Source organism: Saccoglossus kowalevskii, chromosome 13, assembly GCF_978046115.1.
Source record: "Saccoglossus kowalevskii chromosome 13, keSacKowa6.1, whole genome shotgun sequence".
Lineage (NCBI taxonomy): Eukaryota > Metazoa > Hemichordata > Enteropneusta > Harrimaniidae > Saccoglossus > Saccoglossus kowalevskii.
Genome location: NC_140653.1, coordinates 19,969,456 through 19,986,484, shown reverse-complemented (window position 1 = coordinate 19,986,484; position 17,029 = coordinate 19,969,456). Strand labels below are relative to the sequence as shown.

The following is a 17,029-nucleotide window of genomic DNA, read 5'->3' as shown; positions in this document are numbered from 1 at the left end:
TTTTCCCGAGTGGTGACCTTTCGCATGGACGAGAGAGGGCCCCAGGAACCGGAAGTGTGATAAGTAAACTCGCGCAAGAAGGCAACATACATGTAAAGGTAAGTTTCATATTGATGATAAACATGACATAGAGGGAGGAATGCACTTGTTAACACAATAAGTACATTTTTAGACATATTCTCACAGAAGTAAGATGGAGAAATTACGTCCCTGCCAAGGCTCTCAAGTGTTTAACAGGTCTTCAGTCATTTACAGTGGGCCGATCCTGGTCAGTCATTCATAATACAGGGACAAGCACTGTGGTTGGGGAGGGTGTATGTTATTAATTTCCAACATGAATGAACTTTCTGACCCCGGACTTGCATACCTGTATCCAGGTATTTTAGCTCCATGCTGTACCAGAGGCTAGTTATTTTCTTTACTCGTGGGTTTGGTGTTCACATGATAATAATTTCTTTCAATTGTTGAACTTCCAAAAAATAAAAAATAACAAATGAGTGGAACTTTATTTACCTAATGGGTACAACTGAAGACAAACATGGTCAGACAGATTGGAGAATATTTATATAACATTTTATCTATTAGGAGAGATTGACTCATAACCGTTTTTCATTTTAAACTATTTTATATTTTATTGTATAATTTTATAATAATCATCTTTATTGTTATCGTATCCTCTATGGGACTTTGATTATAGAATACAATAAAGGTATAGCAATGAAAAAATAAAAAAATTAAATGAGATTAAAAGAGTATAAAATAAAGGTATTAATAAAATATAATAAATTAAAGTAAATTATGTTTTTATTCATTTTGAGACAGCTAGTACCGTAAAATCTGTGTTAGAAGCCGCATCCCTAATAGAAGTCGCACCCATTCTTTTTGAATAATTGAGAACCAAAAAATCATCATTTCTCATATGTGTAGATGCTCTAATAGAAGCCGCATTCCCTTGGTTGCATTGTACCATTTTAATAGAAGCCGCGGCTTCTAATACAGATTTTACAGTAGTACTTTTTAGTCCCCGTTCGGACGCAGTCCGAAAACGGGGACTTATGTTTTGCCCTGTGTGCGTCCGTGCGTCCGTGCGTCCGTGCGTCCGTGATCACCTGTATCTCGAACATGCATGGACCGATTGAGTTCAAACTTCACTCATACATCACACATTATATGGGACATATGCACATGCATTTTTTTCATGATCCGATTAACGATAGCCGAATAGCGGCCATTTTAAGGCCGAAAATGCATCAAAATCGCACATTTTCACCATTCCGGACCCGGATCTCAGTTATGCATGGACGGATTTTGTTCAAATTTGGTACATACATTAAACATAATAGGACCTTGATGCACGTCATTTTTTTTTTGGATCGGGTTCGAAATGGCCGACTGGCGGCCATTTTGTTTTAAAGAATTCAGTTCTGGATCCGTATCTGAGACATGCTTGGATTGATCGAGTTCAAACTTCACACACACAAGGTACATCATGTCACAAATATGTATGTGCATTTGTTTCATGATCTCATTAACGATAGCCAAATGGCGGCCGCTTTAAGGCCGAAAATGCATTGAAATCGCACATTTTCACCATTCCGGACCCGGATCTCAGTTATGCATGGACGGATTTCATTCAAATTTGGTACATACATTAAACATAATAGGACCTTGATGCACGTCATTTTTTTTTTCGGATCAAGTTCGAAATAGCCGACTGGCGGCCATTTTGTTTTAAAGAATTCAGTTCTGGATCCGTATCCGAGACATGTCTGGATTGATCAAGTTCAAACTTCACACACACAAGGTACATCATGTCACAAATATGTATGTGTATTTGTTTCATGATCTCATTAACGATAGCCAAATGGCGGCCGCTTTAAGGCCGAAACTGCATTGAAATCGCACATTTTCACCATTCCGGACCCGGATCTCAGTTATGCATGGACGGATTTCATTCAAACTTGGTACATACATTAAACATAATAGAACCTTGATGCACGTCATTTTTTTTTTCGGATCAAGTTCGAAATAGCCAACTGGCGGCCATTTTGTTTTAAAGAATTCAGTTCTGGATCCGTATCCGAGACATGCTTGGATTGATCGAGTTCAAACTTCACACACACAAGGTACATCATGTCACAAATATGTATGTGCATTTGTATCATGATCTCATTAACGATAGCCAAATGGCGGCCGCTTTAAGGCCGAAAATGCATTGAAATCGCACATTTTCACCATTCCGGACCCGTATCTCAGTTATGCATGGATGGATTTTGTTCAAATTTGGTACATACATTAAACATAATAGGACCTTGATGCACGTCTTTTTTTTTTTCGGATCAAGTTCGAAATGGCCGACTGGCGGCCATTTTGTTAAAGAATTCAGTTCTGGATCCGTATCCAAGACATGTCTGGATTGATCAAGTTCAAACTTCACACACACATGGTACATCATGTCACAAATAGATATGTGCCTTTGTTTCATGATCTGCTTAACAATAGCGAAATGATGGCCATTTTAAGGCCGAAAATGCATCAAAATCACGTATTTTCACAATTCCAGAACCGGATCTCAGTCATGCATGGATGGATTTTGTTCAGATTTAGCACAATGTGTTGTACATATGCAGGTGCATTTCGGTCATGATCTGCTTTGAATGTATATGTCACTCAAATATGAACGGAACGGGGACGTGTCATTGACAATGACTTGTTTCAAGTTGTTCTCCCTGATTTTAAAACAATCATCTATGTACTTAGCAATTTGAGGAGCTAATTTTTTACTACCATTGTTTAGTATTGCAACTATTTTTTCTTTGTCAGGAAGTTTTGAAGGTAGCATCAAATTTTTGAGAAGCTCATTTCTTTCTTTTTTATAGAGACCGCATTTAAGAAGGAAGTGCTCTTCATTTTCTATTTTGTTTAATTGACAAAACTGACATTTTCTTTTTGAAATGTCAATGTTTTTATGTTTTCCGGTTTCTATTCTCCTAACACATGAGCACTAATTCTTAGTTTGGTCATGGATGTCCTGTGGAAGGGATTTTGCACAGTTTCTAAATATTTTTCAAAAGTGAATTTTGTTTTTAGATGTCTGTATGTGCAAGGTTTATTCTGATGTTTTGTTCCCTTATTATCATCATACATTGAATCTAAACAGTATGTTTGAAAGTTGGCTGCAAGCTTTTCAGAGACTGATTTATTCAGCTTCTCATCCTTGTAATGGTTCATTGCTGTACACTGATAGAAATGTTATTTCTAAATACGCAATAAAACATTATTATTATCATGATATGTATTCACAGGCCATTATGGGGGTTTTCGTTCTATTTGGGTAGTCCAAAATAGAACGGACATTGTGCATGTTTGCATTAAGGTATAAAGTAGAGGCACAACACATGGTTGAAGGATTATTATTGTTAATAAATCTCTGTTTACAGGATATATTTATAAATACACAAATATATTGTACATTCATTAGAAAGAGTGTCAATCTACACTTATTTTAATTATAATACTTTTATACTGCGCAGAATTTTTCAAAACTCAGGTCACAAAGTTTTTGTCACATAATTTTGTACACCAATTTCCTATTTCTAGTTGAGCTGTTATTCTGTCGCAGTATTTCTTTATCAGGGCACATACATCTTTGTTGAGTCAGAAATTAAAAATTATGATGCAATGAAATGAAATGCTGTATGAAGAAGGCAATATAGGCTTTGATTTTGGTCGGATGCATTTACATTGTCAGGGCCATGTTGGAGCCCAGTCCTGTCAGCTCAATCCTATATTTATTTACACTTGGTGGCTTCAATAAAATGTTGACATGTAAATGAGTTATATTTCTACAATCACTTTTGTGTAGTCTAGGATATATATTATGATTAAGACAGGTCTTTTATTTTTTATCAATTTCAATCATATTGTTTTGTCTTTTTAAGTATCTGTTGTTGTTTCAAGGATTTCTGAGATAAAGGTTGTAGCTGTTCTGTTGTAATCTGCGATGAAGTCATGTGAATTGTAAGATAATCACAAAATCATTTCACAAACATTTCTAGAAATACTCGTGCAAATATGTGAGTCTGATAAAGAACTGACTCAGTGTTTGGCTCAGAAAAAATGTTTTATTGTTGAGTACTGTAAAATACTTTATTACGGTAGTCCCCATTCGAACGAAGTCCGAAAACGGGGACTTATAATTCGTCTCTGTCCGTCCGTGCGTCCGTCTGGAGTCATATCTCAGAATCCCTTGGACCGATTCCGTTCATTCTTTGCATGTGCCGAGTACCTTATGTGGGACATATGCACATGCAGTGGTTTAGCGATTCAATTCAGCCGACTGGCAGCCATCTTGTTTTTTGAAAATGTTGTATTTTGGACATGCTTTGTCAGTTGTCATTCAAACTTGGTACATAGATCATACATGTTAGGATACATGTCCATGACGATTTATTTCGCAATTGGATCAAAGATGGTTGACTGGCAGGCATCTTGTTTGTTTTTTTATGCGGTATCTTGGACGTGCTCTGTCAGTTTTCATTCAAATTTGGCACATACATGTACTTTATACATGTTAGGATGCATGTCCATGACAATTTGTTTCAAAATCTGGTCAAGGATGGCCGATTGACAGCCATCTGACTTTTTGGCCTTACTATTATATTTCCACAATTTATGTACCATTTTCATTCGTATTTAGCACAAACATCATACATATCAGTGTGTTTCATAATCAGATCAAAGATGGCTGAATAACGGCTGTTTCTATTTTGGCCATATTACTACATGTATGACACGGAACACGTGTTTTGATGTAAATAAACAATCTGTTGTATACGTCACTTGGAACTCAAGTTCAAGGACAGGCTCGCGACAACCCCTCGGCTTTAATAATATGACGAGCACAAAGAGAACTTAACGGGGACTGTGTCATTTTCAATGACTTGTTTTAGCTGGAATTAATTTTTGCTGAAAAGACTTTTTTGGGTGTTTTGTATTTAGTTTATTTTCACTGATTTTTGTTTAGTTGAATATAAAATATAGAAAAAAAAAAAGTTTATTGTCTGGCACTGTATTTATTACATTCCACTAGAAAATGAACTTCATCTCCAAAACAGATTTATCATTTAGGATGTAGTAGAGGCTATTGCAATTGCATAGCATATTTCTGGAGTATATTTCATGTTCTTTGAATCCCATCAAGTTGTATATTTTTAGAAAGCTTATTTTTCAAATAATATGAAATAAATATTCCAACAAAAAAATTGAACCGTGTAATCATGTGATATGTGCAAATATAGAGGTGTTATTTTTGAAGAAACTGAAATAAGACCACAGAAATGATGTTCGCAACACTTAGAGATACTGTAAAGTGTTTGAATATAATTTCACAGTTTGTCTACTGTTGCGTGACCTAGATTTCGACCTCATAACACTTTTTAAAAACATTGTCAACGTTGTTTTGTTCACAAACGGGAGAGTTGTGTTGTATTCTCTAAAGTCAAAGTGGTAGACAAACTATCTTTGCCAGATTTCATTAGCAGCTATCAGAGAATACCTATGCCAAAAATCACCATCGTGGAGCAGGTGTGAGTCGAGATCAACTCTCTAGACTAACCCCAAATACCAATGTTTTCTTATGCGTGAAAAGTCACAAAAAAACATAAAACACGCTGTATTTCAAATTTGGCCAAAATGTATCTACATGCCAGGCAATAATGATTATATTAATTAATAAATTGATTAACCTTAATTGAGGTTATATTCAAATCTATATTTATATACTCAGATAAATCTAACATATCAATGCTATGTTAACCTGACCAGTATGTGATATTTTATGTTACAGTCATACCTGTGTCAACGACCACCTGCTCATAGCGACCACCTTAGTACCTTAGTACAGTCCCTTTGCAATTTACACATTAAAGACACTGGATATAGCGACCACCTGTCCAACGCGACCAGCGACCACCCTATTGTAGACCTATTCACACTTTAATCTTTGTATAACGACCACCAACATTTCCATCAGACTGTCTCAGCAAAAAGACAATAGCTACTTGTGAATCGCCAACAGGAAAGTGGCCATATGTTACGTTCAGATTACCGAGTACGCAATCTTTAGGGCTAATAGACAGGGGTGACCATCGCAACTTGGTTTGTGAAATTGTGAAAAAGTAAAAAAAAAAAAGTTGAATATCATCTGAATGTAATGTCTGGAGACTAGAAAGATTTTAACAACAGAAACAGTTTCATTCAAAGTTCGAAATGAAAAACTAGCTTGTTTCCGATCGGTATTATACTATCGATCCCCAGCCGGCCAGTGGCACTTCTGTGGACTCGCACATGAAGAGCAAATTCCTCCTGTCTCGAAAACAAGAAAAATGAACAAGTTTTATTAAATGAGAGATGTTTTATTTACCTTGTCGACATGAAATATCCAAACAAAATAATAAAACATAGTATAGTTACTGAGGGGGTCATCTCAGGGTTATTCTCAACGAAAGATGTTTTCTATTTTGATCCTCTTTTTTTTTTTTTTTTTTTTTTTTATAAACAGTAATATCAATAATTCGCAATCGAGAAAATTTGTTTCGTTTGGGCAGTTTTGACATGCTTGCAACAAATAACTGTAAAATTGCGTGTACGATCATCGTGTTTCATTTCTGGTTCGTTTGACTTTCTGATTCAACACCGAGAGTTGGAGCAATCCCTATGAGTTTGGTAAATTTTGTTTATTACCAATGCTTCTTCATTTTTAATGTTTGTTTGTTTTTTCAAACATGGCAACTTTGCCTGTGCATTTTGTCACAGTGTACAATCGACAATACTAACGATGGGATTGATTACCGTCTGTGATGGAATATGTGTAAGAGACCGGGGAATAAAACTACATGGCGAGAGTGTGAAAGTCCGAGCTGAAACGCCAATGCGGTCGATTGTTGACAATCGTTCTTATGCATTAAATACACCAATGAATTCATGGGCAGAATCACTTGGTTTCAGTGAATTTACATGATATAATTTGTAGTAAAAAAGTAAAGCTGTGTAATTATCCAGATGAAAATGAGTGTTCATTGTACAATGTGTAGGTTTGTTTTTATGTTTTGCTTATGATTCCCCTTAAAATTCATGCCCTAATTAATATTCATGATTGAATGAATAAATTAGGCCACCTCCATATAAAGACCACCTGTCTATAAAGGACAGTTTGGCTCAGTCTACTGACTGTCCTTTATAGACGGGTTTGACTGTATTTCATTAGTGTGTGCCACAGAATATATCAGTAACTATATAAATTGGTGCTGAACAGAGGGGATCAACAAATAATGTATATTGTTTTTATATTCTTTTCTTAGGTTCAAGAGAATACAAGTCAGCAATAGTTGCTACCAGTAAAAAGTTTGCTGCAGCCATTAATTCTGCCATCATTTTGAAAGCTATCCAACAGTTACTGCCATCAGTTAGGGGTCATTTCACTTCCACCAGTTTGAAGCCTATCAGACAATAACTGCCACCAGTTTGAAATGTAGCAGACTGTCACTGCCAAGGTTGAAAGCTTTAGTCTACAATTACTGCCATTTGATTGGAAACTAGTAGACATTATTACTGCTAGTTTGAAACCTAGCTGACAATTACTGCCACCAGTTGAAAACTCTAGAACAGTTACTGCTACCTGTTTGAAAGACCATAACTGCCATCTCCGTGTGAAGACTAAGGACAGTTTAAAGGCCTGGGGATAAGTTTGAAGCATGATTAATAATTTGACAGAAACGACCCTTGTTAGCAAAGATACGCCTGAATGCAGAGTGAAGTTTGATGTAGTAAGTGTTGATACTGATAGCGATGATGATATTAACCAAGATAGTAGTGAAACTCCTTCGTTGCCAAAAACTAACAAAACTGTAAACACAGATGTAGATGCTAAGAATTCATTCTCAGATATAGACTATGGATTACCAATTAAACGACTTAAACAACCACGTGAAATCAAACTCAAACTTTTCGTTTTCTTTTTATTCGTTCTGATTGTTATAATTGTGACTTTAATATGGGTGTTCCATGTACCGAAACTCTTGACATTAACATTAGGTAATGCAAAAATAATTGTTGATTATGGAGAACTTTATGTCAGTTACCATGGGAAGACAGTTTTACAGGGTCGACTGGGAATCAATCAACCTCAGTCTCCACCGTATAGTTGCCATGGAAATGCAGAGAGTGATGACAGAGTGTGCTTGTCATGGAAAAATCATGTTGAATTAAACACTTCATTCTATCAACAAGACTTGACTGATTGTTATGAGATTTTATGGACTTCCTTATCAAAGGATTATGTTCCAAGAGATTGTTTCTCTCTTGCCGGTGCTTATTGGTATGGAGGTGGAGATATCTATGGCCAACAGTGGCCTATTAACAATTTAAATTTTAGTACGAGTCAGTTTTTATCAACAACAGATTTGAAACACAACACAAGAGGCTTTGGTTCTGTTCTTGAGCCCTACTGGTTGTCGTCCTTGGGTGTTGCTATTTATGTTGATGATGTTTCATCGCTTCATGTTAGTATTAATGATAGTATGAGCGGTGAAATCTGTTTTGAGTCAAAGTATGAGAACTCCATGTACATTGTGCCTGAGGACAAACTAGCTACTTTAAAATACAAGTTGTGTGTTAATTCAAATGTGAAAACTACTCATCAGTACATTTCCAAACATTACCTGGGTTCTCCTATCACGCTGTCGAATGAATTTTTGTTGGAGTCACCTGTTTGGTCAACGTCACCATACTACCATACTATCAATCAGTCTATAATACTGGACTATGCTGAGAAAATTGACGCTTACAATTTTAGTAAGAGCCTTCTAGTTATTGATGATGGCTATCTCTGGCGGTATGGAGATACAGAATTTGACCCGGTGGCATTTCCGAACCCCACGGACATGTGCAATCAGCTCCATAATACCGGATTCAATGTATCCGTTTGGATGCATCCCTTTGCTAACACTAATTCCCATGCCTTTAGCGAAGGGTTGCGTCCTGGGTACTGGGTGCACAGTCCTCGTGATAACTCGCCAGCCTTGATCCAATGGTGGAACGGAATTGCCGCATCTTTGCTTGATGTTACCAGCCCAAGTGCAGTGGAATGGTTCCTGAAAAGAATGAATGAAATGAGAGAGACTTATAACATAGATTCATTTCTGTTTGCTGGTGGTGAAGTGTCCTGGCTGCCCGTAGAGTTCAGTACTCATAGGAAGCTGCTTACGCCTACAGGCTATACTACATTATACTCTATGCTGGCTGCTCAATTAGGTAGGAATGTTATGATTACATCAGCTTATCATTCTCAAACGCTGGCATTGTTTTTATCGATGAAGGAAAAAGAAAGCAGCTGGGATACCACCAGTGGATTACAAAGTGTCATTCCCACAGTGTTAACGTATAACATTTTGGGATATCCCTTTATAATGCCAGAGGTGATTGGTGGAAGGGAAAACCAAACATTTGCAGATAGAGAGCTCTACATTCGTTGGCTGGAATTAACCGCTTTCCTACCAGTTATGCATTTCTCACTGCCTCCATGGGAGTATGACCAAGAGGTTGTTGACATTGCTACAAAATGGGTTCAATTTCACAGGGATGTAATCGCTCCCATCATGATAGACCTCGCTGATAATTTCCTTCGTAGTACTGATCCAATAATTCGCCCTCTTTGGTGGGCAAGTCCAACAGACGGAACAGCTCAGCAGATTGACTCAGAGTTTCTGATTGGTGATGACATCGTAGTGGCTCCCATTTTAGAGTTTGGCAGGTACACAAGAGACGTTTACTTGCCAGATGGTATGTGGGTCAATAAACTGACCGGGCAACATATCACAGGGGGTAAATGGTTGACAGTTGTAGTTACATTAGAAAATGTAGCCTATTTCACAAGAGTATCATAGGTTGTAAGATATACCCCTTATCCTGCTACCCCATGTAGATGGACATTGACAGATAAGGGATACAGTAGTTTGTAGAACATTATACTATGTATTTCTATACCATTTATGTCCAATCTGAATTGCATCATGATCTATCAGTGGATATGTCATAATCTACTGGTAATATGCTAATTATACTGATTTATAATTGCCTTAAGCCATAAATCATGTTTTAATTAAACTAAGTATCCTATATATTATATTCAAAGTTTAGTTTCTTTTATAAGCAATACCAGTGTTTAAAATTACTACTTGCCCGAAACAGATAATTTTTCAGTTGGTACGTTAACAATAAAAACTTGCGTGCTTTGTGGGAATATTTTTTTTATTGTCTTCTTCAATAACAATTTTGAAAATACAAGGTTAATAAATAATATTAATTGATAAATTTTTAATGCAATTTTCCTCTCAATTCCAATACAAAAATCATGCAGCAAAGAATACATTAATTTAAAATTGTGAAATTTAAATTATCGGTTGAGTCTGTCAGCGGAATATGAATGTTCTGGCAATTTTGAGAAATTTCAAACACTGGCAATACAACACACACAATACCAGTGTTAGCTATGTGTAGTGATCAACTATACACCAGTAGTGAAACCACACTCATGACAAACTTAAATACCAATAGTTAACCTACCTGTTCACCAATGGTAAAATCTGTGAGTAGCAATGATAAAACTGTACCAGTGATAAATCTACTTGTATATACTAATGATAAACATGCGAGTACCTGTGGTAACCTCCCCCCCCCTCCCCATTTACCAGTGTCAGTGATATATACATGTATATATATTTACCAATCCTGACAAATTGTGCATCGATGATAGTAGTGAAAGTACCAGTGATAAATCTATATGTATATACTAATGTTAAATGTATGTAAATGAGTTCCAGTGATGATCATAATCCACCAATTATAAAACTGTACCAGAATGTACAATAATGTTATTAAATGTAGCTATGTCTATCAAAACAAATGTAAAACCAAACCATTAACCTCACTACACCAGTGGTACATACAACTACATACCGGTAATGATTTTTATGTTTATATTATTTTGTTGTATTTGATTTAACTTCTTAGAACATTTGAGCAGTTAGTTCAGTGATGCAAATTGAACAACAAACAAAAACAAAGTAACATTCTGCTAATATATGTATATGTACTGTGAAATACTTTATTTTTGCTGGAATTAATTTTCCCTGAAAAGGCTTTTTGGGCATTCTTTATGGAATTTATTTTCACTGATTTTTGATGAGTTGAATGTGAAATATAGGAAAAAAAGTATATTCGCTGGATTTTATTTTCCACGAAAATAGCGAAAATAAATTCCAGCGAAAATAAAGTATTCTACAGTCAGGGATTGAAATACCGGTAGAATTTTTTCCCTGCATGCATAGTGTGCATGTTGAATTTGAAATTTACCTGCACTAACTTGTTATGAAATGCACCACTTTTAAAGTTTAAATAAAACTTACGGGTTCTCGATTGATGCGATCACGAAAGAATAGTTTTTTTTTTTTAGTTGTTTCACAATGTTGGCTGAACTTAATTTAGGCTTAGTGAATATAATGAGAAAATGTTGTGTTAATTTCTACATGCACAGTGTGCACATTATATTTTGAGTTTACTTGCACTAGCTAATAATCTATGTGCATAGTACAGCGTGTACCAGAGTATTTCAACCCCTGACAGTATTTTATATATGGTATTCACATCTCAGTGGTCAAGTGTTGGATTTTAAAAATAAACTGCCCTCTGTAGTCAGTTATAGATAATCTTTTGTTTACAAAATGGGTTATGAAACAGTTGGATACAGTGTATTTATATTATTGCTAACACTCAAAGGGACATAGAAAATCATTGAGTTAACTTGTATTTTTTTTCATATATGTACAATTCTAATGCTACTGGGACCTGAAATAATCTTTTATTTTAGACAAGTATCTAGTTACACAGGGTTTGGTAATGATTGATTTTAAGGTTTAATTTTTAAAGTTGATAAAATTAATCTATGCAAATTTAATTCAATAGATTAATAATATTTACAGAATATTTACATGTAAAATATTATTGAGCAATAATTTCCCTTGTGTAGGTAATGCTGCCATCACCTGTCATGCAGTGGTTGCTGCATTGGACTTGTGATCTGTGGTTTCCAGTTCAGATTCTACCTGGGTTTGAGCATCAGGAAGGGGTCATCGGTGAGTGTGCCACACACTTAATTCGAAGGCCAAATCTGTGGAAGAATCTTAGTTTAGTTCCATAGTATCATGAATGATAAGTCGCCTAGCTCCAAATATTTAATAAAATTAGAGTGACTCTTGTATCTCGTGCTGTATATCTGTGCACATTGGGTTTGTATCTGTGTTATGTGCAGTGTAACATTGTGTAGTTAAGTTACCTGTAACTGAAGAGGTTCTGACCAAATTCAATTTTCTTGATATTTTTCTTAATTGGGTCCATTTTTTTGAAATGTGAAACACAAATTATGGTGAGTGGATGAAAACCATCATTTAAATTAATATAAAAAATGGCAAATCTGCGATGAAGTCATGCGAATTGTAAGATAATCACAAAATCATAAAACAAACATTGCTAGAAATACTCATGCAAATATGTGAGTCTGATAAAGAACTGACTCAGTGTTTGGCTCAGAAAAAATGTTTTATTGTTGAGTACTGTAAAATACTTTATTTTAGCTGGAATTAATTTTTGCTGAAAAGACTTTTTGAGTGTTTTGTATGGAATTTATTTTTACTGATTTTTGCTGAAGTTCAAAAAAAAGGTATATTCGCTGGATTTTATTTTTACTAAATGATTCCTTCAGTGAAATTAGCAAAAATTAATTCCAAGCAAAAATATTTTACAGTAGACAATGGAATTACGCGTGTGATAACTATAATCCTATACTATTTTCTCTTGTTGACATCAAGCAGACACAGTTTTCCATTATTTCGAGCTGTAGGCGGTAATCACAAGTGTCTGTTGATGTCACCCTAAGATAATATTAAAGGATTATATATATATTTTTAGAGATATTGCTAACTCGCATGGACTTGAAACTCTGTTGTTGTTGATAAGAATTTGATATATTATCACAATATTTTCAAAAGTATGTATTTATAAATTTAGATTATGATTATTTTTCTGTATAAATCTCTGCATCTGATTTAGTCTTATCTGCAATATATGTATAATAATTACATAATTTGGATATATAAACCTATAATTTTTATAGTCTAGTTGTGTCCATTCTTATGATTTAAATAATCAAGAAGGTTAAAGTTGGGGAGTCGTCACCTTCGCATGCGTCAGATGGCCATAGTGTGTCATTTTTTACAAACAAGCGCCTACCCATGAGCCTTTGTGTTTTAGCGTGTGTTATTGTCGCTTGGGACTCAATTCCCGTGTGTGCCCAGGTGACGACCCTCTCGCTTTAAATAAAAAAAATTGACAATGTTCTTGTTACCGATTTATTCATATTATCGATATATACCGGTAATTCTTGTTTGAGTAGTTTAGCATAGCGTAATAAATGTAGTGTATTCAGTATGGTGTATTCAGCAAATCAGTGTAGTGTAGTGTATTAAGCGTAGTGCATTCAGTGAAGTGTAATCAGCATAGTGTATTCAGCATAGTGTAATCAGTGTATACACAATAGTTTAATAAGCATAGTGTAATCAGCATAGTGTAATCAGTGTATACACAATAGTTTAATAAGCATAGTGTAATCAGCATAGTGTAATCAGTGTATACACAATAGTTTAATAAGCATAGTGTAATCAGCATAGTGTAATCAGTGTATACACAATAGTTTAATAAGCATAGTGTAATCAGCATAGTGTAATCAGTGTATACACAATAGTTTAATAAGCATAGTGTAATCAGCATAATCACAGTTACTAGTAAACGTGGCATAATGTATTCCGTCTATTAAGGGCATTAACATGGATGAAAGTTTTTGAAAAGTCAAAATGGTTTATGGTGCAATTTATTGTATCTGCCGCATGAATTTTTAAAATGAATGGCGCAGTATATATAAAATTTATTATCTATAAATCGTGAACGTATAATTTGTTTAAATTAATTTTACTCAATATTCATTTTGACATACCATGATGTTTTGGACGACTTTCGTAAGTTCTTGCGTATAATTTACAGTGCTTGTTGCTACAGCTTAACAGGAGCTGTTGATGAACGTCACATGCATATAATACGTGTGATGTTAAACGTAAGAGACAGCTAGACTACGCTATCGTTCAACCTGATTAAATTAAGATTTATTGCGCTGTCAGTCTCCGCTGCATACAGCTAGGAAATCCATCGTATTTCCTCTCTGGCTAGTTCACCTCCTATACAAGTATTGAAGTCTAAGATTGAATTTTTTTTTTCATCATAAGCTAAAACAATGGAAATTGACCACAAGATCATGAAATCATTATTGTGTTCCAATTTTCGTGGATTTTCCCAGTGTTTGTGACTTTATTAGACATTAAAATCACAATTTATATTGTAAACAAATTTTTTTCGATGGTAGCAATACAGCTAACAGTTATCCAAAATGTCTGTTAGGCACAATTGATAGAAGAAATTAAACGTACAGTACTGATATATATACCCCCGGTAAAAGTCTAATCAATCAATCAACTAATAAATAAAAGTAATATTGCCTTGGAATAGATTATTTCACTACATTACTCAGAGCCTCATAGATCTTAGTTGTAAAAGATGTCTATTCTAATATTTAGGTAAATCAAATATTTTAACAGTATTATTTTTTATGTTTGCATTATTCTGTTTATTTAAACCTGTGCTTTATTACATGCAACGCTTTCAAACATCACCATATTGCCGCCAAAATTTGTATTCAACATTTTCCATATTTGTATGTATTTTTCTATAATTTTTTTCTTAATTTTAGACTAAAATGGTCTTAATTTCTCGCAATTCATGATTAAGTTTCAGAAATTAAAATGTAAAAAAATGATGCAGGATGATTTTATAAATACATTCCGTGAATATTTGCAATTTATTTACACTACAGATACTTGTATTTTAGTTTTCAGAATGTCAAGCTTTCATATTAAGGTTTTCAGGAATTTGTATTTTCAAATTGGTTTTATAATGTGATTCAGAATGAAAAATGTGCATTTAAAAAATGATTACATGTATATTATGATTATTTCACATATGTAATTTGATGGACGCTTTTATAATATTTTATGAAATTAAATTTAAAGTGACATTCATCCCACTATATCAGGTTGAATTCGGATTCAATGCAATGAATACAATATGTGTTAAAAAATTGTTGACACAAAATATGAGTTTGGGGCTTTATATCCGTGAGTTTTAAAGACCCCAATAAAATATTCACCATTATTAAATTTCAAAATCTTGTCTTGTCAAATAAATGTGGTTTACTCAGTTCTGATCTGACAATAGATGTTGTATAATTATTTGCATATCATATTTACAGGTGTACTTTTATTACCATGCATCTCGAATAGAAACATCTTCAATTCTTTGTTTTTTAAGTTCATCTCTAATAAGCACACATAATCCATAAAAAAACACATTTACTATATACTGAATCATAAAGTTTGTCTTGTATTTACCTAAGTGTAGTAATTTACATTACAGTAATAGCATGTGCACTTGTGTAAATGACAGAGTTAACTGTATGTCAATGTTCAAAATAAAGTCATTTTAATAATCCTGCAAAAAAGTAAATGCAATTTTTGGTTTATATCTGCATCTATTGGAGATGAACTTCTCATAGATCAAAGAAAGTTGATCAAATCAGTAGATGAGCAATAAACCCACAGGGACCAGTTATGCAAACTATATGTAAATATATCTAGCGCTTTTATAAAAAAAACCATGAAAATCTGCATGGAATTGATTTTTGGTCTGAGATACAAGATATTATTTCATTGAATAAATATACACAGCCAAATGGATCAGTCATGTGACAATCTTTTATTATTCATCATCAGAAGTATGTTTATCTTGTCACTTGAGAGCTAGAATATCTTAGAAAATTGTCTTTTTCAGATTATATCACATTCATTTGTTCACACATTGTTAATACTAAACCCGATGAAAGCCATACTGTTGTCACCAAAATTTGATGTCTCATTTCGCATATTTTTATGTGTATTTCTATGATTTCTTTGTCAATTTTGGACCAGATAAACATAATATTCTATTGGCTACAAGTATTGATTAAATTTGTTAAAAACATTGATTCAGAAAAAATTTTATTTTGTGAAATTTTTTTTTCAATGGTCTTCACTGGTTTATTTGCACAAATTTCTATTCTGTATATGAATATTCAGTTTGTATTTCAAGAGAATTTCAATTTCATGCAGAATAAAAAAATCAAATATTAAATAAATACCCTGGTATCTTGTTTTATTTCTGATTTGATAATACGTTTTGATTTGCTGCCAGATTCTTTTCCTGCTGAAAATTGGGGGAAAATATATGCAATTTTTTTACAATTTTCTTCAAAATCAAGGTTTAGTCTGGAGCAAACAGACAATATGATTGGCTCATACAATTTATAAAAGTTTAGAATTGACAACATTTTTTATGAAAAACAGATGTCAAATAGTGAAAAAAAAGTTGGTAGTGGTAATTTTTCAAAAATACTTTTTTTTTTTTTCTCAAAACGTTCCTCCTTTGAAGACAAAAAATGTTGAGTATAGTTGTTCATGGAGAAAATTAATTTAAAAAGTCATCACTCAGTGGGGATTTGGACTACTGGAAAAAATACTGTCTGTCATTCTGTTATTTGTGAAAATGTTATTACCGAGAACTTATAAAATGAGATTAAAAATTGAAATAACTGGGGTCTAAACCAAATTTTTTTCTGACTATTAAAAAATTGCAGCTTATCAAAACTTGTGGACAATCCACTTTTATTGCGCTTTTTATATTGCAATAATAACATTGATAAAACTTGACAAGCGTGTAAAAATATGTGTTTGGACAGCATTTAAATTAGTTTACGATCTCGGCAGATGGTGTGTAT

General features: G+C 34.0%; 1 protein-coding gene across 1 annotated transcript; it reads left to right on the top strand.

Annotated features, from left to right (window-relative positions):
* The first annotated feature begins 34 nt into the window (after window positions 1-34).
* LOC100371381 (alpha-galactosidase MYORG-like) lies at window positions 35-10,043 on the top strand. The gene is made up of 2 exons (XM_002740423.3): window positions 35-98; window positions 7,362-10,043. The coding sequence occupies exon 2, from the start codon at window positions 7,755-7,757 to the stop codon at window positions 9,942-9,944; it is 2,190 nt and encodes a 729-aa protein (XP_002740469.1). The 5' UTR covers window positions 35-98; window positions 7,362-7,754; the 3' UTR covers window positions 9,945-10,043.
* Window positions 10,044-17,029: the final 6,986 nt, after the last annotated feature.

Bases quoted from the DNA above. Each gene is read 5' to 3' on its own strand.
- LOC100371381 (XM_002740423.3), top strand. From the start codon at position 7,755: ATGATTAATAATTTGACAGAAACGACCCTTGTTAGCAAAGATACGCCT.